The 26,333-nt window shown below is 41.2% G+C and overlaps 1 protein-coding gene across 4 annotated transcripts in view; it reads right to left on the bottom strand.

Moving 5' to 3' along the window:
* SKAP2 (src kinase associated phosphoprotein 2) overlaps positions 1-26,333 on the bottom strand; it is a 252,492-nt gene that overhangs the window by 18,179 nt on the left and 207,980 nt on the right. For all 4 annotated transcript variants that reach the window (XM_085853307.1, XM_085853304.1, XM_085853306.1 and 1 more), the window contains 4 exons: positions 25,077-25,201; positions 21,458-21,521; positions 15,866-15,946; positions 33-116 (listed from right to left, as the gene is read on the bottom strand). In XM_085853307.1, the coding sequence (XP_085709433.1) occupies positions 33-116; positions 15,866-15,946; positions 21,458-21,521; positions 25,077-25,201 (354 nt within the window). The remainder of the gene's footprint in view (positions 1-32; positions 117-15,865; positions 15,947-21,457; positions 21,522-25,076; positions 25,202-26,333) is intronic.

The raw sequence follows: 26,333 nt of genomic DNA, 5'->3' as shown, positions 1-26,333 counted from the left end.
CAAGATGTTTCGAATTTTCAGCTTGAACTCACCAGATTTGTCTTTTGGGGTCTCTGCTGAAATTGTTGACTTCGTACTTGTAGGTGAAGGCAAGTCAACTTCCTCAATGACATCATCTGTTGAACAAAAGAAGAAAAAAAACAGGAGAAAAGGAAGATATTTATCATGTTTGAAACAAATAACACAAATTGTGTAACGTCGGTGGGGTGCATTGGTTCCAGGAGCAGATTGCTGTTGGTATTGCCGGGTTTTGTTTAAACAGAGTCGAGGCTCATGGAAGAGCGAGATGATAGAAGGTGGAAGCCAATGCACAGACAGTGGGACAACATGGGGACTTATCAAGGGGGTGAATGAACAGAACGAGGAGAGAGAGAGAGAAGAGAGATTAAAACATAGCAACCTGCAAAGAAAGTCTGAATTAGGGTCAATATAAATTTTCATCAACTTTGCTTTATTACACGTTTACTTTTTTGCTCACTTCAGGTCAAGTTTGGGTTGCTGATTGAATATCTTATGGGTTATCGATGTGAAACTTTGAGGGTTTTTGTAGAAATAAAAAAAAATCCAAAACAAAAGTGAAAAAAACCCACTACATAGCTTCTGCTGAGGCTGAATATGTTTTCCAGCTATTTAACTGTCAAATGTGAACGGATCTTAAAATTATTACATGTACATGTTAAAGAGAAATTAAATCTAATATGGCTATCGTAAACACAGAGATCCAATATGAGGATCATAAGAAAATAAATCCTTGCATCATGCGTACAAGCTAATTTAATTGACCTGTCTACTGGTTTTATCATCAGTGCACAAGTGTTGAATTTGTTTCTGTAATCATAATTTACTTCTCTGATATATATATATATATATATATGTATATATATATATATATATATATATATATATATATATATATATATATATATATATATATATATATATATATATATATATATATATATATATATATATATATATATATATATATATATATATATATATATATATATATATATTGGAGTGCATCATTTGTGGCAGCAAAAGGCCTAAACTTATCAAGTCCTCCAGAATCCAATCTGTAGGATGTGAGTTAAGAACATGGTGATTTACTAAGTGAGAAGCTGGAGGAAGAGGAAACAAACTTGATGTGTCACAAGAATTGCATTAGCACTTACTACTACAACTACTACATTAGCAAGATCACATTCAGCGATTCTTGAAGCACAAACATGAGAATGCTGGTACTCTTTGTGCAGTTACAAGGCACTTAAGGGATAGCATTGTATTCAGTTTCTTGAAAGAAAGTTTGTTCTGTGGTGAGGAGTGCACATTACAATGCTCCAAAAGGAACCCATCTTGGGAAAGGAGGCCTATCTTTGCCGCACTGCAGATAGGAGAGGAAAGGGCACATTCAAAGAGGCAATCCTTAGGCATGCAAGGGAGCGAGACGATGACTGGGGAAGGGATGTGGCATTCAGGACCAATTCCACAATGAATCATTTACATGCAGCAGGTGCACGGCATCACAAAGCCTGCATGTCCAAATTATTCTGTAACCATCCGCTTGTGTCTACAGATGATGCTCGTGACAGAGCCCTCAATGAAATAGTGAAAGAAATGCAGTCAGATCACACACGCATATGGAACAGTGTTGAAATGCATAGCTTGTAGCAGGAGTTGGGTGGAACACAACTGTCACAGTGTTCCCTCTGACTCATTGCGGAATGTTTGAGATGAGAATTATGTCTTCGGTTCCTTACATATTGTTGTGAGGAAATGGCGGCTAAACGGCTGAGATGCTCCAAGATGGATTAAGGGCCTATTTTCTCCTCTACAGAGTTCAATTTGGAATACCTACGGCCGATCGGGTGGCACACCAGACTCCTCTCCGTGCTGAGGTCCTGATTCAAAATGGAGATGAGAGCGCTCATCCCTGCTCAGTGGGAGTGGATTTAATGGAACGCTACATGCTCAATCAGAATATCCTCTAAAATTATTTGAAGCCAAATTGGCTCTTCTGAATCACAGATCAATAGCGGTCTGAACAAATTGTACAGTGACCCTGTGAATTTGAAATGTGTATCAAAACGGGGACGGGAAAGAACAGGAATGCAACAATTATAAAACAGAATAACAAGTTTATATTAAATTAAATATGTGCCCAGGGAAATTGAACGGATGGGAGCTTACTTACCTAACTTAAGGCCTCAATCATACAATGGAGAGGAAAAAGACTAGAGAGTGAAATGAGACAAAGGAATACTTCATGCGTGCATTCTGGCACTGCAAGTCCACTGGTATGTTGCACCCAGATCGACGCAGGAGCTGCGAGAGGCAGGTGGGAACCAGTGATCATACAGGTGTGTGTGGCATGCTACTGGAGGTGCGGCACTGGTTATGAGAGAAGAGGAGAAGAGAAGATGGCATGTTGATGCAAAGATATCTGTTCGTTTCCCCCCATCCCATCAGCCTTCTGTCTGCTCCTCTTCTCCTAAATCTCATCCTCCGGACTTTTTATAAGCTCTGCCTATGCTCCACCCATAACATAGCCAGGCCCTGTCTGTTCTCTGGTCATTGGTTGCTCAGGCGTCACTCAAGCTGAAGTTTCACCCTGAAGCTTCTCGGTCTGTCCTGAACAATCCAGGTCTGGCAAGAGTGCACCTGAACTTGTGCCCTGGCCTCTTGCAAGGCCGCTATTGTTGAAAAGAACATAAAGGACAGATTTACAAGCAATACCGCAACAAAAAGGGATTTTAGGGAAAGCAGTTTTCGACACAAAAATTGAGGGGAGACGACATGCTCTCTAAACGATTATCTCTCTAAACAATGGCTGCCCTTGTGGCTATATCACCCAAGCTTGATTCAACAATGCTCTAGCAGCAGTGATCGACCATATTGTTTGTTATGAGTGCTGTGACTGGCCAAGAAACATCCATACAACTATCCCTGAGAGTATTGTTGAATAAGCAGCGATGGCTGATTGACCACTTTCACAGCTTTGGTGTCACAACGTCTTGTGGTGTGCGTCATCAAATTAATTACCTTATCGTCTTGCGGCATTATCAGATTTCAGGTGCCACTTCAGTGATTAAACAACCACAAGGAGTATAACAGTTCAATGGCAGTGATGAGTTAATCCAATCTATATTTGACTACTTTCAGATCCAGATCTCCTCCCAAAATGGCCAGAAGGCAACCCATGGTCTGGCTATGATTACAGCACAGTCTGGACAACCAAAGCCCAAGCAGTTATGTGACACCACATAGATTCTTAGAATTATGCGGTTAAAGTGTGAGGAAACAAAAGCCACCCACTTGACATTGGGAGAGGTAACTGTTCACTGCCATTATGGTAGCAAAAAGCCCGAGATGCCTGTGTGACTATTTGGGGGTCAATTTTGTATACTTGTATGCATTTTATAATCCATGAATGTGGGACACTGTCAAAGGCTTTTTTTGTAATCTATCCAGGCTGTGGATAACTTGGCTTGTCAGAGCTTGCATTTTTTGAGGATGGTTTTATTTAACAATAAATGGTCTATTGTTTCATAGCATCCTCTTTTACATCCTTTCTGCTCTGCCTCTACAGCTCCTTATTGAGTAAGGTGGTCGTAAACTGCATCAGTGATTATTTAAAGTTTGAATGTTGTTGGTAGGCATGTTATTGGTCCATATTTGTTGTGTAGATGGGTTTCTTCAGATTTAGGAATCAGAAGAGTGTTGCTTTTTGTGAGCCATTCATCCATTAGCTGCTCCTCTTGGGTGAGCTCGTTAAATGCTCAAGCGCAGTGAGGGTGGAGAGCATGTAATTGCTTTAGCCAGAAGTTCGGAATCCCGTCCAGGCCTGGGCATTTGAAGTTCGGTGCTTTTGTGAGCTGTTTTCTAATTCTTTCCTTATCAATTGTCATTGGGTGCATTTCCTGGAGATGTTGCTTTTTAATTTGCAAGTGTCATATCCACTCTGCTTCCTTGTGTTCTTTTTTTTGTCTTCAAATATACCTTTCCAAAATTTTTCTCGGTCCTCTTTTTTTAGGGCGAGTTGTCACATTTTGTTTCTGTTTCCCTAGTTCTCGGTATAACTTTTTCGGGTTGTTTTCAAACTGTTGATTTTGATTTCTTCTATTGTTGGCCTCATCATAATTTTTCATATTTTCCATGCTAGCTGTTGTATTTGGAGTTTATTATGGGCGGCTAATGGGTCTCGTCCGTTGTTTTCTGTGTTATAATTCTTATTATTCATCTGATCGCTTAATGAGCTTTGTACATGTATTTCCCTTCTTGAGTTCTATTTGTCCGTTTCCACCCTCATTTGGTCTCTCTGCTTCTCAAGTCCCTGTTTCCATGGTGGTGTTTTGTTTCTGGTCAGGTTAACAGATCTATATTTTTCGTGTCATTGTTTGCCTATTATTTTCTCTTGCACATACAGTGCTGCTGCAAAACTGACGTCGTTAATTTCTCTTAAATTCGGTGATTTGGGGAACAATTTAATAACTACTTGATTTATTCTCCTCACTTACATATTAAACTGTTTATTGCTGTTTATTCGGTGGAGAAGTGGTGGTCTTTGCTTGGGTAAAAATTTGATTTCCTCTATTTTATTAGCCTGTTCATATTTTAACCTGTGCTGTTCATTGTCAACCTACTCTTCCTTTTCTTCATTCTGTTGTTCATGATGCTCCTCCTCATTGTAATCTATCCTTGTTGCTATTATTTGTTCTGTTTGCAAAGGTGCTATTTGATCTGAGTTCGTGACTTCACGTATATCTATCTCCAGGGATGCTGCTGCAGCATTTCCTCCTGTCATTCTGTGGTCCTGTTGTGGGATTTTCAGTCCTGTTTCTTGATTCAATTCAATACAAGGAAATCAGATACAGGTGGAGGCCATTCGGCCAATCATGCCTGCGTGACATCAACACCATACTAATTTATCAACACAAAATCCAAGGAGGAAAATGCAAAATTTATTATTTATTAACCTCCTCCATCGAAGATGGACGGAGGTGACTGTTTTCACCCCTGTCTGTTTGTTTTATTAGATTTCGTAAGTATATTGATGACTTCCGTCATGTGTGTGTGTGTGTGTGTGTGTGTGTTTGTTTGTTTGTAGGCACGATAACTCGAGAACGGAAGAAGCTACCAATGTCAAATTACACCAGGTGATTCAGGAGGGTGATGGCTAGCGCTGATTAGATTTTGGTCAAAATCGGTCAAAGGTCAAGGTCACAGTGAGGTCAAACATTCGATTTCTGATGGTTTGGTACAGAATCATCGTAGAAACTTCTGGTTTGCGTCGCTACCTTCTCTTGAGACAGCTTTTATTAGACAAGGTCAGAGGTCAAGTGGACGATTTCGTAAGTACCAGTCTAGGACTGCTTGTTTGTGTGTTTGTTTGTTTGTTTGTAGGCACGATAACTCGAGAACGGAAGAAGCTACCAATGTCAAATTACACCATGTGATTCAGGAGGGTGATGGCTAGCGCTGATTAGATTTTGGTCAAAATGGTCAAAGGTCAAGGTCACAGTGAGGTCAAACATAATTCCGTAAATTCATGCGGAGAAATGGAGTATTTTTGCTTCGCTCGACATTACGAGTTCGTTTTAACTTCGATTTTAATTTTGTCTTCGGTTTTTGCGATCGCTTAAGATGCTTAAAACTCGGTTGTCGAAATTCTGGTAAAAATCAGATGTTTTGGAGACGTTTTAAGATTGTATAAAAAATATTTCACTCTACGCGTCACGAGTCATCCCATGATGCAGTGCGCTCGAGCAAATGCGTCGTTGAGTTACGTTAAGGTTTTCCGTGTGCGCGCTGACGGTGTTTTCGATAAAGATGGTGTTTAAAAGTCATTTTTGATCCCAATAAAGATTATCGTCGCATGCCTGACTCCCTGAGCCTTCGGATTATGTAAAGATTGTTGGTGGATGGCCGAATATTACGGTTTTGTGACTGATAAAATAATATTGAATAATTGCGTGGAGAAATGGAGATTTTTACTTTGCTCGACGTTACGAGTTCGTTTTAACTTCGATTTTAATTTTGTCTTCGGTTTTTGTGATCGCTTACGACGCTTAAAACTCGGTTGTCGAAATTCTGGTAAAAATCGGATGTTTTGGAGACGTTTTAAGATTGTATAAAAAATATTTCACTCGACGCATCACGGGTCGTCATGTGGTGCATCGTTGAGTCACGTAAAAGTTTTCCGTGTGCGCGCTGACGGTGTTTTCGATGAAGATGGTGTTTAAAAGTCATTTTTTATCCCAATAAAGGTTATCGTCGCATGCCTGACTCGCTAAGCCGTCGGATTATGTAAAGATTGTTGGTGGATGGCCGAATATTACGGTTTTGTGACTTTGATAAAATAACATAAAATAATTGCGTGGAGAAATGGAGATTTTTGTTTCGGTCGACGTTACGATCTTTGATGGTTTGGTACAGAATCATCGTAGAAACTTCTGGTTTGCGTCGCCACCTTCTCTAGAGACAGCTTTTATTAGACAAGGTCAGAGGTCAAGTTGACGATTTCGTAAGTACCAGTCTATGACTGCTTGTTTGTTTGTTTGTTTGTGAACAGTATTACGGAAAAACTCCTCGACGGATTTCGACGAAACTTGGTGGGGGGATTAGGTATGGTCCAAGGACCATGCCATTAGATTTTGGACTTGGTCCAAAGTCCAATATGGCTGCTATGGGGGCCATTTTGAAAAAATATTTGAATTTTTTTTTTTGCATTTCTACATGTGTTAAGTGATTTCCAACCCCCCCCCTCCAAAAAAAATTGTTAGAGATAAAAAAACAAAATTTTGTCTGGTTTTTTTCTCTAACAATTTTTTTTTGGAGAATGAATTGAGTGTGTGGAGTACAAATTGAGTCGTGAGTACGAATGACTTGAGTATGTAAAAGTTAAAAGTAAAAGGGAAAGTTGCAAACTATAACTCTGTGAGCAGTGTTGACGTCAAATTGAATGAATAGGATATCAGGTTCACTTGAGTGACCTCGCAGTATTGGCGGCGGAGGTTTTGCACTCTACCGAGTGCTCCCCCTCTAGTTAATAGTGTTTTTGACATTTTGACACTTATATCTGTGAAAAATTATATATAACCAGACCTAGAATCATTTCGTGTTTTTCTGGAGGGCATGTTGGATTTTCTCATTTTTCGAGAAACCCTTAAGGTTATCATCTGGCACCCATCTGATTCAACACCCCAAAATGGTTTAGAAACCAATGACAAAGTTTATACATCATACTAAAATGGGTGTCTGTCTGTTTTTTGACTGCAATACATTCAGTTGTTACTTATCCAATCTCAACCACACTTGACACGAAGACTAAGGGTCATATGATGGAGGTTGTCGTGACTTCATTCCGCCCCCACCCCCTTCCAAAGGGGGTTTCCACCTTGAGCGAAAGAAATCCGTGTTAAGGTTTATATCCGTGTATAGATAGCTAATTTTGACATTTTTCAAGTGCCGCTTCTTATAACAAAAGTAATAAGAATTCTCATGAGAACAGTATAATATTAATGTTATTACAAAACATTAAAACTAATAATATCCCCCTCCCCAAAGGATCTTTCCCTCTTGTACAAACACCATGTTAACGTATAAATAGCTTATCATGGTGTTTCGTGGGGCACCGCTACCAGAAGTAAAAAAGATTAGAAACCACAAACACGTATCATGGTAGGGATAGAGAATGACCTGAGATGGTGGTGCACTGGTAAATTGAAGCTCTGGAGCAACAATCCATCGTGGTTCTGCATGCTCAAAGATATGATGCACTTTGAAGATTGACCCCATTATGGGGTACACCGTCGATTGGTCTGATTCAAATGACAACCGAGTGCTACTTGGCTCGATGGAGTGGTCACCCCAATGAGCGTGCTTTTCACTATTCTCAAGGATCTTGCTTCTTCACGAGGGTCCTGGACGAGGTCAGTCAGCCCAAAACTCAGCTAAATGTATGCGCACCCCTATACTGCAATGGTACACCATGCTCAAGCACTCTCTTTTCACGTTTCCTTTCATACCTGTTCTAAAAGCCCTTCCCTTCCCTCCAACACTCATTCGTTTATATGCCTGCTCTCTGTCGAGTGTTATCTGGTATTTTATCCAAATACTTTTTACTTTGTGGAAGTGGAATGCTGACGCCTTCGTTTGCAAGCCTTTTCTGTCGTCATGTTCACTTTGCTTGCTCATTTGCGTTTTTAGTCTCACTCCGTAGGGGATGGAGAAACTATTGAAATGCCCCTGCCTGTGTGTCTGTCTCCGTGTCTGTCTGTGTCCGCGTTTAAAAATGTTTTTCTCTGCAAGTGCTTGTCTGATCGATGCAAAACTTTAAACCTAGGAGAATATTTTATTGCTTAACTCTGATGTCATAGGTCACATGGTATGGCAGACATATGAAAGGAAAAAAATTTGGACATATTTTCTCTGAAACCGCTCAACGGAAAAAAAATTGAAACTTGGCATACGTCATCAACTCCCCATGGGGTATATATGGTGATAACGATGACGTCATCGGTGAAGTGGTATTCCAGGCATAATTGGTTGAATTGAAATCCTTATCCAAAAATCTGCAAATTCATACATCTGATCTACGACCTGATACGAGTGAAGAATTAAATTCATGATGTTCATAACCCAAACCAAGAAACTATGTGACATAATATGGTACATGGATGATGGGAGTAGATGGGCCATAATGGCAGTGGGCTATAATCGTAGCGTGTTCAGTTATGATGGTATTTTTGTTCAGAATGAACGTGCGAGGTGAGATTATGCACTCCACAAGTGCCGTTCCAGTTTTCATTTGTTTTTGCGAAATTCAAAACGTTGACACCAATGAACGAGAGTGCATTCTTACACTGTACGATGTATATATCGCACTTGCATTTTACTTGGCCCAGATCTTATTTTGGATTGTGAATATTTATCAATACAAGATAAGTGAACCAAATGATTATGTTTTGGTGGTGAACACTGAGTTTGCATACAAAAGGGTAATCACGCCATTGATCGAAGTGTCCGCAGTTGTGCATCAGTGATCAGAGAACACCTTCCTAAGGGATAGACAAGATGTTCTTGGTGTTTTGAATTGTTTTTCAACAGAGCGTCTGGAATAATTAAAGAAGGAATATGCATGTCTGGGTGATTAAACAGACTGCGAACGTTGGGAATCGAGCTTCAACAACTTTAACCCAATCCCCAATGACACACACACACACACACACACACACACACACACACACACACACACACACACACACACACACACACACACACACACACACACACACACACACACACACACACACACACGAGCAATTTGTGGTGAATATGTTAAGAGCACCACATGCTTTGTTAAGCACCTACCCTGGCTGATCCACCACCGTAATGGTTACCCTAAAAGGTCCAATGAAATGTGACCGTAATTTTGAGACAGGCACGAAGGGGGAGCGACGAATCGTGACCCTGAAAAAACGATGGCAGACCTGGAAAATTTATGGCATTTTTCAAATTAGCATAAAGAAGCAGATTTTTTTTTTTGAAACCACCGCCTGTGAAACGTCCTATTTGAGGGGGGGGGCAATGGCCCTTTACACAACCACGTTGAATTATCCAGAATTTTGTCATGTATTCGCTCCCCTTCAATTTGAACTTGAGCAAAGGTCATGCTGATATTGCTGCAAAGGAAGTCGGCTGTGAGAGAGAATTCATTTTCCAGCTTGTGTTTCTTCAGCGCGTGATTCTTTCCCTGTCATGCGTTTCTTGCAAATGTCAAAGGCAAAGCGTCCTTTAAGACAACCCGCCTGAACTTGTAACCAAAAATGGGATCATAAAGCACAGCCAAGTAGCGCTATTGGGACATGAACTGATATTTTGAGACTCAATGGTTTGTGGATTCATCCTCTTAAACGACATACTTGTAATTTGAGGAAACAAAGACACACACAAGCATATTGTGTGTGTGTGTGTGTGTGTGTGTGTGTGTATGTATGTATATATATAAATATATATATATATATACATATATATATACACATGCATACATACATACATAAACACACACACCACACATACATAGCCTGATCCTTGTAAAAAAAAAAAAAAAAAAAAAAAAAAAAATATATATATATATATATATATATATATATATATATATATATATATATATATATATATATATATGGAAATGTAAGTGCTCATTTATGACATTTGCATGTTGGAAACCATGCAAACACTGTCATTAAACAGAGAAGGCCGACTTACCTCTACAGAAGACATCATATACATTAGAAACGAGGCAATTGTGAGGATGTTTGAGAGAGATGTTTCATCATGAAGGGTATTAACAAAAGAAGTGCAGAACAGTCTTTTTTCAGCAGAATAGGACCAGGGACCATAGACATTTAGTAAAGTATCTCTGGCCATATCTCAAGCATTCAAAACAGACTGGCACCCTGCCTTGCTCTCCAACCTCTGCCTATGGCATCCAAGGTCACCTCCTCTCATGGTTAGCTGACTTCCTCTTCTCTCGTCGGCAACACATGACTCTCAAAGGAATCCGTTCATCTCCTCTCCCTGTCAAGGCTAGAGTGCCATAAGGCAGTGTTCTGGGTCCTGTTCTTTTCCTGATCTTCATAAATGATCTCTCTGACTCTCTGGAAAATCCCCTTTTATCGATTTGCTGATGACTCTACCCTCTACCGTGACATCCCTCATCCTTCAGACAAGCAGACTGCGGCCTCTTCCAACTCTTCAGAATTTGACAAAATCAATCACAAGCTGGTCAAGCACCTCGAGTATGTCTTTCAATCCTGACAAATCTCACAGTCTTGCTCTCACACTCTCTGTCTTCAAAACAACAGCCGAGCAACTCCTTCCATCTACTTCCTCAACAAACCTCTCAAAGAAGTTCAGTCATTCAAACCTTTGGGCCTCACAATCAGCCATTATCTTTATGAGCAAACCACATATCTAAATTCCCCCGCCCACTAGATCTTTGCAGGATGCATGTGGTCTGCCAGTAATCCTTCTGGTGAAACTCCCAATATCTACAATCAGTGCTCACCTCCACTCAGTCCTTCCTCTTTTCTCTTGCCTGTGTTCAGAACTTGCTCATTCTGTTCAACATCATTCTTCCCTCCAGTGCTTCGAGACAGCTGTTCACCATAATCTCACGTCATCCCCCATTCTTACCCATGATCCTTTCTACCCCCCTTTAACAACCCCCAATGTCTTTCCATGTTTCCAGGTTATCCTATTCCACAAATCTCCCCACCCTCCACTTTGTCACCCTCCTTATCAATTATTTTATGCTCTATTTCTAGATAGAGTTTTCCCAGTTTTCCCTTTTTTCCCAGTTTTCCCTTCCCTGTTCACAAACAAACAAACAAACAAACAAGCAGTCATAGACTGGTACTTACAAAATCGTCAACTTTACCTCTGACTTTGTCTAATAAAAGCTGTCTCTAGAGAAGGTAGCGACGCAAACCAGAAGTTTCTATGATGATTCTGTACCAAACCATCAAAGATCGTAACGTCGACCGAAACAAAAATCTCCATTTCTCCACGCAATTATTTTATGTTATTTTATCAAAGTCACAAAACCGTAATATTCGGCCATCCACCAACAATCTTTACATAATCCGACGGCTTAGCGAGTCAGTTTCCCCAGTTTTCCCTTCTACTTCTGAGTGAGGGTTTGCACCTGTATCAAGCTTGTTCACCCCCTGCATTCTCCTTTCTTCCTCCAGATCTCCTCTACCCTGTTGTTGGTGCATTGGTGTGATCTTTGCACCACCGGAATACGGGACCCTGGTTAGGTCATAACACCACATTGTCACAATCCTCGATAAGGTGAACAGGTTTGCACGTTACATGAAGTCTGATGAAAGTCTGGTAAGTGTAACAAAAGAGTGGGATGGACAATAGGCTTAAACAGGAAGAGGGGGGGGGGGAGTAAGTGGTGTGATTGGGATGAGTCGGTGGAATTGCCAGAGTAGACCAATGTGCACGGAGAGAGTACGTGCCTCGAGACGATCCTCTGACGATAATACCAAACAAGTTGTGTTTCTAGTGGATAAATATCCATTCCACTAACCATTAAAACTTTGTTTGGGTATCGTATCCAAAATAAGGAAAAGTAAACCGTTCATTTAGTTGCCATTTGGTGTCAAATACCCGACATAAGACAGTATTTTGGTAAAAGCTGAAAAACCGTGCAATCTGGTTCAATATATACAGTTGTCGCTGTATCATAGAAAGTAGCCTCTTCCCTATTGCCTTCAATAATTACCTCCATCACCAAAGGTGGACGGAGGTCATATTTTTCACCCTCGTCTGTAAGCATGATATCTCAAAAACTTACGGACGGATTCAGATGAAAGTTGGTGGATAAGTTGGGTAGGTGACAAGAACAAGCGGATTGAAGTTTGGTTCATGTCTGGATGCAGATCCGGCCTGTGAGTGGGATATAAAATGCAAACTGTTCAGCCTGGTGGAGGTATGCACTCCACCGAGTGCCATTCTAGTTCCGATTGCTTTCAATACCAAATGGAGAACTATGTGGGGAAAGAGCTGTTTGTAAGGCAGTGAAAAGTCAACGTGTGGAATTTGTCTTCGTGCCTGACCAACACCGTGAGCAATCTCATTGATCTTTGCCAAGACTGCCCACCAAGGCAGAAAAGCAGTTTTGATGAAAAAAAAAATTCGGTTTTTTACACGACAGCGATTAGAGTTCCTCGGACATTCTGGCAGAAAGAATAAATACGTTTCTTCGTGAAAAATACATTTAATAGGCTCAGCATGAGTTACCACCTGCAGATCATACACGTTCTACACGAGGTCATGATGTCCAAAATGGAGGGGATTTGTGGGAGTCGATGTCTGAAGGTCCTCTGCTTTAATTAATGAGGGCTCTCAGTTTTCTGACAACACTGAGAGGCAATTCGTCAAGCACGTGTGGCCGGCATTAAGGCTCTTTGCACTTGTCCGAATGTTTAGCAGGCATGACCTACCTCGTAACCATTGTGAGAGCAACCCTGAAAGCCAACGAACTGAGATTGCAGGTGCAGGTTTGTTATAATGAAAGTTGTCCGGGTCTTTCTTCTTGCCTTTTGAGTGCAATCTTACGAATCGTTTTTCAATGCACCGTTCTCTCCGCTTCAACCTTTCTGTTCTGATACATAAATGGCTTTTGCTGGATCATGACTTTCATTCTGCCATGGTGGATTGAGCATGACCTTTTCCTGCCTCCTATCCATTGACAGGTTCTCGAATCCGGTTGTCGGTGGGTTTCAAAAGGAGAACGTCTTCCTGATCGAGAGACGATTATATTTTAACCGAAAAGGCAAAACAAAACAAAAATCATTCTTGGGGAGAGAGCAAGATCCGCACATCACGTACTCAATCAAATGGTCACCCGAGAATCCTGTGATAAAGACTTGCGGACTTGGTCGGGACCCTCTTTTATGCAATTAAGACCAGACCACATTCACATCGGCCTACCATGGTATGAAGTAGGGTTAGGGAAACCATGAAAAGGATATTTTATTTCTGCCTTTCCTCTCTTAATAGTGTTATCTCTTCTCAAAAACGAAACCAATCTGGCAGGACAGATTTTGTAGCTTTTTTTTAAAGTTTAAATATCCCCCTTACATGCCCCCCTCCCCACCCCCAACATAATAAACCCCCTACACCTCCTGTTCATTTTTCCTCTTCTTCTGTCAACCGTGATGATCCCCACAGCCTTTGGAAACTTCAACATCTTTCCAACTTGAGCTTTTTGCCACCTCTGCGCAATGTGTCCATGCTGGCAAGGCAGTTAATTTTTCCAGAAATAGGCAATTTGACAAATAATTAAGTCAGCGGGGCCACACCACTTTACTATTTAATTTCCTCGGACAGCCGAAAGGTCAGCGCCACACATGGACCACGGTCCGGCAGTGGAACGGCCCCACTGAGAAACACCAGGAGCGTTTACCTGACCCACATCGTGGCTCAGCATCCTGACCAGGCAAACAAACACTGAACACAAGGGGCTAATCTGTTCGATGTCATTGTGGAACACATGTCCTGAGTCCGAGATCGGTCGGCTCTGTCGATGCGTTGCTCTCTCAGCGAGACCCTCGGTGCAAGTTTGTGCGAGGACTCGCTCCAGGCCTCTCTGTGGCCTCTGCAACAACTAGGCTTTGATCTGCTGCTTGCAAAGATCGCCTTTGATTGTGAGCAAAACTCTGGATGATCTCTACCACTGGAAAATGAGAGAGAATATGGGAAACAAAGCTCATCGAATTTGAAATCAAACCCTCCAACATGTATCTGTGGCTACTCAGCAGGGATTACATCATGTCAACGTCTCTCCAATTCACATGTATTCCCAAATTTACATCACGGTCTTACATTGACACATGATGCCTGAACAAATACATTTTTTAATCTCCCTCCTTGTTTAAGGTTTAATAGGTACAGTTTTTCTTAAATACAGGTTGTCAAGCCTGTGGAGGAGCTGCAACACAAGTCTCACACACACACATGCAGACAGATATATGAGACAACCCAAGACTTGACTTTCACACAAACACAGCCCAGGCAAAAATTCTCTGCAGACTACTGTAGTAGGACCTGTTACCAACTACAGTATAATAAAGTACTACTCTCATATACTACAGTTCTATCCTCCAGCATTTTTGCCTGGGGCTGTTCATATTGGGTGAAGTGACGTCACTTCCCAGAGCACTCTGGGTACCAGCGACGTCATCATTTTGACATCGCTTTTCTCTCCGCATTCAGCAGAGAAATATGTGGGGCAAAGGGGCCAACTCGGTGGGGAAAAGAAGCGCACACCACAGTGGGTTCAAAAACAGTCAAACTACGCAACAAGAAGTGCAAGAAACTGTTCCCATCAACACAAGCGTCTCCTCAGTGAAAAGTATTCCTACATGAAACTACAGTCTGCAATTAACGCATCCAAACCGACGTGACCACTACAATGATCGTGTATGAACCAACCTGTCTGCTTCACGTCTAAAAGTGCACCAACTTCATGCTAGGTCATCGAAAGGTCTATGCGGTAGATAATCTGTATAAGACAGTGGTCAACAGAACCAGTGGAGTAAATGAAATGAGAGAATAACAGAACTCTATCCTTTGTAAATGTTAAGTGGCAAGCAAGTAAGCAGCACATACCATTTTAAGCTCTTTGGTATGACTCAGGTGTGGTTTGTACTGCCGACCTCCAGTAATCAGAGTGGACGCTAAAACCATCATACTACCGAGTCTGGCAAACTGTCTGGATTGCTTTCAGTCATGCGAGTATTATCAGTACTCACACATGTACACATATTCAAATAAAACTTTTAGTTGCTCACCAGTGAGGATTGCAAACTTCCCAGTGGCTGTTCCGGGCGATCCGAGAGTCCAGTAGCGACTGCAAGCGATTTGATCCACAATGGTGTACAGCAAATACCATTCAACATCCATTGTCATTTAACCCCTTCCACCCTATAATCACCAGGTAAACCTCACTACCCTTCACACATTCTCATCTTTTTTCCCGACTTACTACCCTCCGTTTTTTTATTTTTCCGACCACCCTACAAACACCATCTGCTGAAGCAGTGATATTTCAGGCAGGTAAGCATTAGGAAACTACGTCTACTAAATTTGACTGCTGGGAATTGATTGCTTGTCAATCACTCTTGGTCGAAAAACACTCAGATAGTCCTTGCCTTTTGGAAATTGTTTATAAATAAGGACCAAATGATACAAATTATCGTTTACGTGTGACTTGAAAAGCGTTATACTTTATATCCAAGGAGGAATACTGAGCCGAATTGGAAGCAACTCAGTTCATCCCACACACCTGGTAATATCTCGTAGATCTCGTCCTCCATTCCGTCCATGCCTATATCATCGTATTCACATTCAAAGTCATCCTCAGAGCCTGGAACAAAGGCAAGAAAATGAAGTCAAATCCAATGAATCCATATACCTGTGCGATGACAAAACCTAGAGACCTGGAGTGATATGGTAATGCGACCTGGAACAATTGACCTGCATTCAAACAAATGAAGTAAAACTTAAAACCTAATATAATTTCCAACATTAGCAATGTCTCAACTTTGGGATCAACGAATGTACATTGTTATTTATCATGATCACCATTATTACCTCCGCCACCGAAGATGTTTCACTCCTGTCTGTCTGTCCGGTTGTTTGTCTGTCTGTGAACAGGATATCTCAAAAAGTTATGGATGGATTCGGACGACACTTGGTGGACAGGTTTGGTGTGTGACCTTGACGAGTTGAATCGATTTTGGTGAAAATCAAGATACGGATCTGGATACGGGAATTTTTTTTAATTTTTAAAGTGATTCTAAACCATTGAAAGATAGGGCCAAAAACGATATATAGCACGAGATCTCAAAGATGTGGATGGATGATTACAAAACTTGGTGGATGAGTTGGGTATGTGACAAGAACAAGGCAATTTGATTCTGGTTAAAGGCGCTGTCACACCTTGACGATTTAGCCAGCAATGGCAACGTATAAAAATGTATGTAAAACGTTGGCGTACGCTGAAATGTTGATGGTTTTTTTTAAAGTTTTGGTCGTATTCATAACGTGTTGGTTGTATGCATAACGTATTAGTAACGGGCACAGAACGTTTCGTTGTCTTATAGATAACTTATAGCAACGAATGCTTAGCTTGTTGTCGGCGTTCACAACCTATGCCCAACGATACTTTAACTTAGGCAAAGCGCGCTGCACGTATCGCCGACGAACTCGTGGCGTAGCCTGTTAAAAACCTGCCACACGCCGATTTAAATCATAACCGCCTGAGAATTGGAAGTGTCAACCACGCAGTCACACCTTGACGATTTAGCCAGCGTATGCCGACCTCTGAAAAATTGGTCTAAAACGCTGGCACACGTCAAATACGGTATGGGTAAGTTGTGCATAGGTTAAGAGCACGCTGAAAAACGATGAAGTACGCTGTCATATTTCGTGGTACGTTTCGTATGTCGTGAAATTTCAAGCATGCTGAAAATTTTACCACGTACTCGCCGTATAGCTTACACGTTCCGCTACGCTGGGAATAAGTTGTAGGCACGATATGCGATCGTTGACACACGTTGACTGACACAAGTTCCTTGTAAGTTACTCATAAGTCGAAACACGTCAAGGTAATGTTTAGCATACCCGAAACTTATTTTCTCCATCAAGGCACATTTTTTTTTCTCTCCTTGGCTCCGTGAAGGCACGTGACGAAATATCTAAAGTTGCTGTTGTTTTTTATTTTTTGTGTTTTTTTTTTAAGTCTATCACGAATTTTAAAATATATTCGGACATTAAAATATATTCGGATATATATATATATAATTTCACCTCTCGTGGCGCAGTACAAATGCTTTTAAGTTTCGACGTCGACGTGACAATAACCTCAAACAGAAAATATTCACAGAGGAGGAACTAAGAATAAGACATGAGCAAACTGAAGAGGCAATCGGACATGACGTAATGGCACGTGACGAAATATCGGAAGTTATTGGGTTTTTTTTTTAAACGCTGCCAATACGCCATTATACGGTAGCTGTAAATTAGAAACACGTTCAGTAAGTTCTGTGGTCGTCCGGAAGACGTCAATCAAAAACGTCAATATGCGTTGGAGGTACGTTACACATAGGTTCAAAACACGTTACTCATAGGTTAGAAATAAGTTTTGGGTATACTAAGCATTATCTCGACGTGTTTCAACTTATGAGTAACTTACAAGTAACGTGTTTCAACATGTGTCAACGATCGCATAACGTGCCTACAACTTATGGCCAGTGTAGCGGAACGTGTGAGTCATACGCTGGCATACGTCGTAAAATTTCAAGCATGCTAAAATTTGAGGACAACCGCAAAGTACAACGATGAAAGCCAGCGTACTACGACGTATGGCAATATTTCTCAGTGTGCTCTTAATGTATACAAACTTACCCATAGCGTATTCGATGTGTGCCGGCGTTTTAGCCCAATTTTGCATATGTCAGGCATAAGTTGGCTAAATCGTCAAGGTGTGACAGGGCCTAAAGACACAGATCCGGCCAATCAGATGCAAAACGTAAACTGTTCAGCCAGGTGGTGGTTTGTGCTCCACAGAGTGCTGTTCTATCCATCGTGCTCCACCGAGTGCCCTTCTATTATAGAGTTGAAATGGGGTCAATAAGAGAACGAATGTGGCATGGCAGAGCAAATTACATATTCACTGTGCATGGCACACTGGATTAAATACTTACTGTGTAAGGCATGACGGAATAAACATTTACTGTGTATGGCACGACGGATTAAACACTTACTGTGTACGGCACGACAGATTAAACACTTACTGTGTACAGCACAGTGGATTAAACACTTACTGTGTACGGCACGGCGGATTAAACACTTAATGTGTATGGCACGACGGATTAAACACTTACTGTGTATGGCATGGCGGATTAAACACTTAATGTGTATGGCACGACGGATTAAACACTTACTGTGTATGGCATGGCGGATTAAACACTTAATGTGTATGGCACGATGGATTAAACACTTACTGTGTACAGCACAGTGGATTAAACACTTACTGTGTACGGCACGGCGGATTAAACACTTACTGTGTACGGCACAACGGATTAAACACTTACTGTGTATGGCATGGCGGATTAAACACTTAATGTGTATGGCACGACGGATTAAACACTTACTGTGAATGGCACGGCGGATTAAACACTTAATGTGTATGGCACGGCGGATTAAACACTTAATGTGTATGGCACGACGGATTAAACACTTACTGTGTATGGCACGGCGGATTAAACACTTATTGTATAGGGGAGGGCAGATTAAACACTTACTGTGTATGGCACGGCGGATTAAACACTTACTGTGTATGGCACGGTGGATTAAATACTTACTGTGTAAGGCATGACGGAATAAACATTTACTGTGTGTATGGCATGACGGATTAAACACTTGCTGTGTACGGCACGACAGATTAAACACTTACTGTGTACAGCACAGTGGATTAAACACTTACTGTGTACGGCACGGTGGATTAAACACTTAATGTGTATGGCACGATGGATTAAACACTTACTGTGTATGGCACGACGGATTAAACACTTAATGTGTATGGCACGACGGATTAAACACTTAATGTGTATGGCACGACGGATTAAACACTTACTGTGTATGGCACGGCGGATTAAACACTTATTGTATAGGGGAGGGCAGATTAAACACTTACTGTGTATGGCATGGCGGATTAAACACTTACTGTGTATGGCACGGCGGATTAAATACTTACTGTGTAAGGCATGACGGAATAAACATTTACTGTGTATGGCACGACGGATTAAACACTTGCTGTGTACGGCACGACAGATTAAACACTTACTGTGTACAGCACAGTGGATTAAACACTTACTGTGTACGGCACGGCGGATTAAACACTTAATGTGTATGGCACGATGGATTAAACACTTACTGTGTATGGCACGACGGATTAAACACTTAATGAGTATGGCACGACGGATTAAACACTTACTGTGTATGGCACGGCGGATTAAACACTTATTGTATAGGGGAGGGCAGATTAAACACTTACTGTGTATGGCACGGCGGATTAAACACTTACTGTGCATGGCACGGCGGATTAAACACTTACTGTGTATGACACAACAGATTAAGTAATTATTGTGTACAGCACGACAGATTCAACTTACTGTGTATGGCACATTGGATTAAATACTTACTGTGCACGGCACGACGGATTAAATATTTAATCTGCACTTCCCGATGGATTAAATACTTACTGTGCACGGCACGACGGATTAAATATTTAATCTGCACTTCCCGATGGATTAAATACTTACTGTGCAAGGCACGATGGATTAAATACTTACTGTGCAAGGCACGATGGATTAAACACTTACTGTGTATGGCACGACGGATTAAACACTTAATGTGTATGGCACGACGGATTAAACACTTAATGTGTATGGCACGACGGATTAAACACTTACTGTGTATGGCACGGAGGATTAAACACTTATTGTATAGGGGAGGGCAGATTAAACACTTACTGTGTATGGCACGGCGGATTAAACACTTACTGTGTATGGCACGGCGGATTAAATACTTACTGTGTAAGGCATGACGGAATAAACATTTACTGTGTATGGCACGACGGATTAAACACTTGCTGTGTACGGCACGACAGATTAAACACTTACTGTGTACATCACAGTGGATTAAACACTTACTGTGTACGGCACGGCGGATTAAACACTTAATGTGTATGGCACGATGGATTAAACACTTACTGTGTATGGCACGATGGATTAAACACTTAATGTGTATGGCACGACGGATTAAACACTTAATGTGTATGGCACGACGGATTAAACACTTACTGTGTATGGCACGGCGGATTAAACACTTATTGTATAGGGGAGGGCAGATTAAACACTTACTGTGTATGGCACGGCGGATTAAACACTTACTGTGCATGGCACGGCGGATTAAACACTTACTGTGCATGGCATGGCGGATTAAACACTTACTGTGTATGACACAACAGATTAAGTAATTATTGTGTACAGCACGACAGATTCAACTTACTGTGTATGGCACATTGGATTAAATACTTACTGTGCACGGCACGACGGATTAAATATTTAATCTGCGCTTCCCGATGGATTAAATACTTACTGTGCAAGGCACGATGGATTAAATACTTACTGTGCAAGGCACGATGGATTAAATACTTACTGTGCACAGCATGATGGATTAAATACTTACTGTGCACAGCATGATGGATTAAACTTACTGTGTATAGCGCATTGAATTAAATACTTATTGTGTACAGCACGACAGATTCAACTTACTGTGCACGGCACGACGGATTAAATACTTAATCTGCACTTCCCGATTGATTAAATACTTACTGTGCACGGCACGATGGATTAAATACTTACTGTGCACGGCACGACGGATTAAATACTTAATCTGCACTTCCCGATTGATTAAATACTTACTGTGCACAGCACGATGGATTAAATACTTACTGTGCACGGCACGACAGATTAAACACTTAATCTGCACTTCCCGATTGATTAAATACTTATTGTGTACAGCACGATGGATTAAATACTTACTGTGCACAGCACGACAGATTAAACTTACTGTGTATAGCACATTGGATTAAATACTTATTGTGTACACCACGATGGATTAAATACTTAATCTGCACTTCCCAATGGATTAAATACTTATTGTGTACAGCACGATGGATTAAATACTTACTGTGCACAGCACGACAGATTAAACTTACTGTGTATAGCACATTGGATTAAATACTTATTGTGTAGAGCACGATGGATTAAATACTTAATCTGCACTTCCCAATGGATTAAATACTTACTGTGCACAGCACGATGGATTAAGGAGATCCACTGCATGGCTTCCTCTGGTTTTGTTGCAGCAAACTGAAACACAATACAAAAGAATCACAGCAGCTCAGGTGGACAGAAATACTATAAGGATAAATCGATTATAATAACTTCTGCAGTGAAAAGACACGTGACCGTCTTGTCCATTTTGTTTTCCACAACAGCCAAAGGTTTGAAAGCTTGAACAATGAACATCTTCGAGTTTGTTACCAGAATAGCCACTGGGGTCAGATGTAACGAATACTGACGCGTTGATGTCCAATTGGACATGACTCAAGTAATTGACTAACAACAAACAATAAATCCCATCGACATCATTATTGAGCTCAGCAAACTAGAGGTGTGGTTTTTCTTTGTTACGACTCAATGGCTTCAACTTGGTAAACACTTATTTTTGCACTTACCCGTTTACCAAATAGCATGTACCGTGATTACTCATAATTTTTAAACCAACGGTGTGATTATGGATTTTAAAGTCAAGTTAAACTTTGAGGAAGTCCGAAAACGTGGTGTTTGGCCAAAATTGCTGGTGGATCCAAATTTAAATCCGACGATGGTAGTCAGAGTGTACCAGATGATGATGAGTGTACCAGATGATAACTTGGCATCAGGGAAGCATGGTCAAATGACCTACTACCCTTGGGTCTCTGTGAAATAAAAGTCGAATTAAAATCCTTCAACATCATATCCTGGTGTAGATACAAAGTTGTAGGATGCGACGTGTCATGTCACATTTTTCTTTCCTTAGATCCTTAGATCTCATATTTGGTGGGGTCTCTAAAATGGTGTGGTCTCCAAGATGATGTGGTCTCCAAGGTGGTTTGGTCTCCAAAATGGTGGGGTGTTGAAAATATTGGTGTCAACCACCCCACCACCATAGATCCAAACTAGCGGTGATGAGTAGCTCTGAAGCCTGAAATGAACAACCACCTAACGAATGTACCATTTGTCTACGTCGTCCTTTTATGAATGTTGTGACCTTTTTCTGAACAATCACCTTTACCAGGTCAGTTCACCCAGTTGAGGGGATTGTAATTTTACATTGTCCGTGAGTTCTGGCAATCACTGTTGAATAGTTTCTTTTCCTCCTGAAAGTAATTTGCATGCAAAGCTCTCAGGTGGCCCACGCAGGTGATAAGGTGACAAGGTAACGATAAAAGTGAAGGCAGCAAGAAGGCAATTTGTGTTTTCCAGTGTTAAAGAATATAATTCAATTCAAATAAAATAAAGATTGTACAGGTTGAAGAAAAATGTTTTTTTGGAAGTTTTACTGCCGTTGATGCAGCGCCTTTTACACCACCTTAATTACCACGTTACATTAGTGATTCGTGCCTGTTGTTTGTGTCCTTTATGACGTCCTTAAACAGTGAGTTTCCTGTTCAGAATGATTTTGAACTTTCCTTCTCTCTCTTTCTTTGTCTCTCTTTCCTTCTCTTTCTTTGTCTTTCTTTGTCTCTCTTTCTTTCTCTCTTTCCTTCTCTCTCTTTCTTTCTGTCTCTTTCTCTTTCTTTGTCTCTCTTTCTTTCTCTCTTTACTTCTCTCGCTTTCTTTCTCTCTCTTTCTTTGTCTCTCTTTCTTTCTCTCTTTCCTTCTCTCTCTTTCTTTCTGTCTCTTTCTCTTTCTTTCTCTCTCTCTCTCTCTTTCTCTCTTTCCTTTTCTCTCTTTCTTTCTCTCTCTTTGTCTCTCTTTCTCGCTCTCTTTCCTTCTCTTTCGCTCTTTCCTTCTCTGTCTCTCTCTCTCTTTCTCTCTTTCCTTCTTTCCTTCTTTTTCTCTTTCTCTCTCTCTCTTTTTTTTTTCTTTCTCTCTTTCCTTTTCTGTCTATCTCTCTCTTTTTCTCTCTTTCTCTCTCTTTCTTTCTCTCACTCTTTCCTCTCTCTCTTTCTCTCTTTCCTTCTCTCTCTTTCTCTTTCTTTGTCTCTCTTTCTCATTCTCTCTCTCTCTCTCTCTCTCTCTCTCTCTCTCTCTCTCTCTCTCTCTCTCTCTCTCTCTCTCTCTCTCTCTCTCTCTCTCTCTTTCTTTCTCTCTTTCCTTCTCTCTCTTTCTCTCTTTTTCTCTCTCTTTCTCTCTTTCTATTTCTTTCTCTCTATTTCTCTCTCGAACTTTAGACCTGTAGTCAACCAAGGTACTTATAATTCAGGTGAAAGTAGACATTGGTATTTTCGAACGTCTTTGTCCTGCATGTGATTCATTTTAAAATAAATGAATTGAAATGAAAGCTGAGAGATTTTATGGGAAATAAACACAAGAGAGATATAGAGATAGCGATAGCGATAAAGTTGCAAATGGAGATTACCAAGGTCTTCATCAACGACCATTTCTCTCCAGAATGCCACGTATACAGTATACACGTATCGATTTACCTGAAAATGAAATCTGTTTCGTCAACACAAAGGGACAGCAATCTCAGACTAGCGAAACTGAATAAAGTACAAACGGTCGATTTGCATGGTCAGTGGGGAGTGGACAGTCTTGACCACAAAGGTCGCATGACGCCATAATCGAGTGCCGAGGAGTCATCGCTACGGTGATGCAACCAGACGAGCGAAGCGGCGATTAAAAAAAAAGAAAGCCTGAGAAATGATAGCAGAAGTTTGAGGGAAAAGCAGAACAATACTTGTGTAATGGACTCCATAGTGTGTAGTGGGACATTCACGTATGCTGCCGTTCGTGGAATATTAAGTTCGTGACCATATTGAGCGCAATGTTGCAGAAAAATAAAATTATTCAAAGGATTTTTTTTGTCGAGGTACTCATTCGTTCGGGGCAGGGACATCTGGTTTCACTTCGACTCGGCCATAGTGGAATCATCGTGTAGGACGTTGTACATCTCAAGCCTTTACTCTCGTTAACCGATGTAATCACGGGCTTTTACCTGGCTGAGTGCATCTAATTAGGTTTGTACCATATCCTGATGCTGTGTGGACTTTGCTTCTCTCTCCGACGGACCTCTGGTAGCTTATACCTGTTGCTGAGTTTGAGCCTTGTGAGTATAACTGATATAATCTATCGATCCGGGTTCTTTCAGACATCTTTTATCTTTATTTGTGCTAATTCTTGATTTTTCTTTTCTTTTCGTCCATTTTTACCTCCATCATCCTCCATTTTACCCGTCTGTGAGCACGATATCTCAAGAGGTTGTGGACGGATTCAGACGAAACTTGGTGGACAAGTTGTGTGCCTGACACGGATGAATCAATTTGATGTCGGTGAAGATCCAGATCCGAGAATTTTTTTTTTTTTTCTTAAGTGATTCTTCATAATATTGAGAGATAGAGCCAAAACGATATAGCATGATATTTCAAAAAGCTTTGGATGGATTATGACAAAACGAGGTGGATGAGTTGGTTTGGTGACAAGACCAAGCCAATTACATTTTGGTTCAGGTCTGAATCCAGATCTGGACGATTCGGTGGAGGTGTGCGCTCTACTGAGTAGAGGTGTGCGCTCCACCGAGTGCCATTCGAGTTCAGAGCTGTTTTATACTCTGCACATTTGCCTCATTTGGATTTATGCCCCTCATGGTTATGACTTATGATAAATAACGGTAAAAATATTGATATGACGTCACACACACTATACCCCAAGTAACACCTGGAATGTTCGTTTCTCGGGTGCGGAAAGCTCAAAACAGCAATCCTTCTTCTCTTTCCTTGTGACGTTGGTTATCATAATGACGTCATAGCCATCCAGACTGAACGCTCCTTTTTGCTGTTTGTCTGCGGGTGGGACATGAATATTTCTCATGAGTATTCATATACATACATGCAGTAAAGTCTCATATTCAATGAGATGAAACACATTCACAACGTGTACACCATTTACACGTGCATCCACACTGTTACCAGGCTGTCAGATCCGCCGAAGCTGTTTCTGTGGCTTATAACCAACCTTGCACAGGTGATTACTTCTTCGCAGGGTATACCATAGGTTAGGGCAAGAATATGGAATTTGGCCAGGGTACCGGCACACAATGGCCTACTCTTTTGGAAATTCACCGTGGGATCTTTAATGTACACCAGCAGATGGGATAGCCGGCTTCACGTCAGTCTGAAGGATGCTGTTCTCGGTTCGGCAAATCTAACTCAGCTAACCTCAAAGGCAAGAGTGACAGATCTGAGCTGTCATGTTAACCCAAACACACACACACACACACACACACACACACACACACACACACACACACACACACACACACACACACACACACACACACACACACACACACACACACACACACACACACACACACACACACACACACACACACACACTATATGTACGTTCATAGTTCACACTTTCTACTGGGCAAGCTGTTTCATCACCTTTTATTCACAGCCATGCCCATGCTAAGTGTTTCATCAATTTATTCTTACCCCTTGTTTCTCATCCTGTGCAGGTCCCAGGGTGAGGCTCCGGGTGTAATTTAAAAAGATCATCGCTGGGAGTTCGGGGACAATAGGGGGTTCGGCTGAGCCGTCACAGGAGATGCTTTTCCAAACAATGCAAGATGAATTGCCTGAAAGCGCGGACTCAACAACCTTCCAGATGTGCTGTCAGTAAACAAACGGAGAGAGGGTGTGGTGGGGGTGGGGGTGAGGGGGAGGACAGAACCCTCAACACATGACGGGGTGGGGAGATGGAGTCCTCCATAGGGCACAACTTTGGGGTATTGTAATATTATTATTCTCTGGCATCATTTTCTTCTTCTTCTTCTTCTTCTTCTTCTTCTTCTTCTTCTTCTTCTTCTTCTTCTTCTTCTTCTTCTTCTTCTTCTTCTTCTTCTTCTTCTTCTTCTTCTTATTCTTCTTATTCTTCTTATTCTTCTTATTCTTCTTATTCTTCTTATTC

The sequence above is a fragment of the Eptatretus burgeri genome, chromosome 13 (genome assembly GCF_056783735.1).
Source record: "Eptatretus burgeri isolate ZD-2024b chromosome 13, Ebu_testis_v1, whole genome shotgun sequence".
Taxonomy (NCBI): Eukaryota; Metazoa; Chordata; class Myxini; order Myxiniformes; family Myxinidae; genus Eptatretus; species Eptatretus burgeri.
The sequence above is the reverse complement of the archived record's forward strand: the minus strand, read 5'-3'. Positions and strand labels throughout refer to the sequence as shown.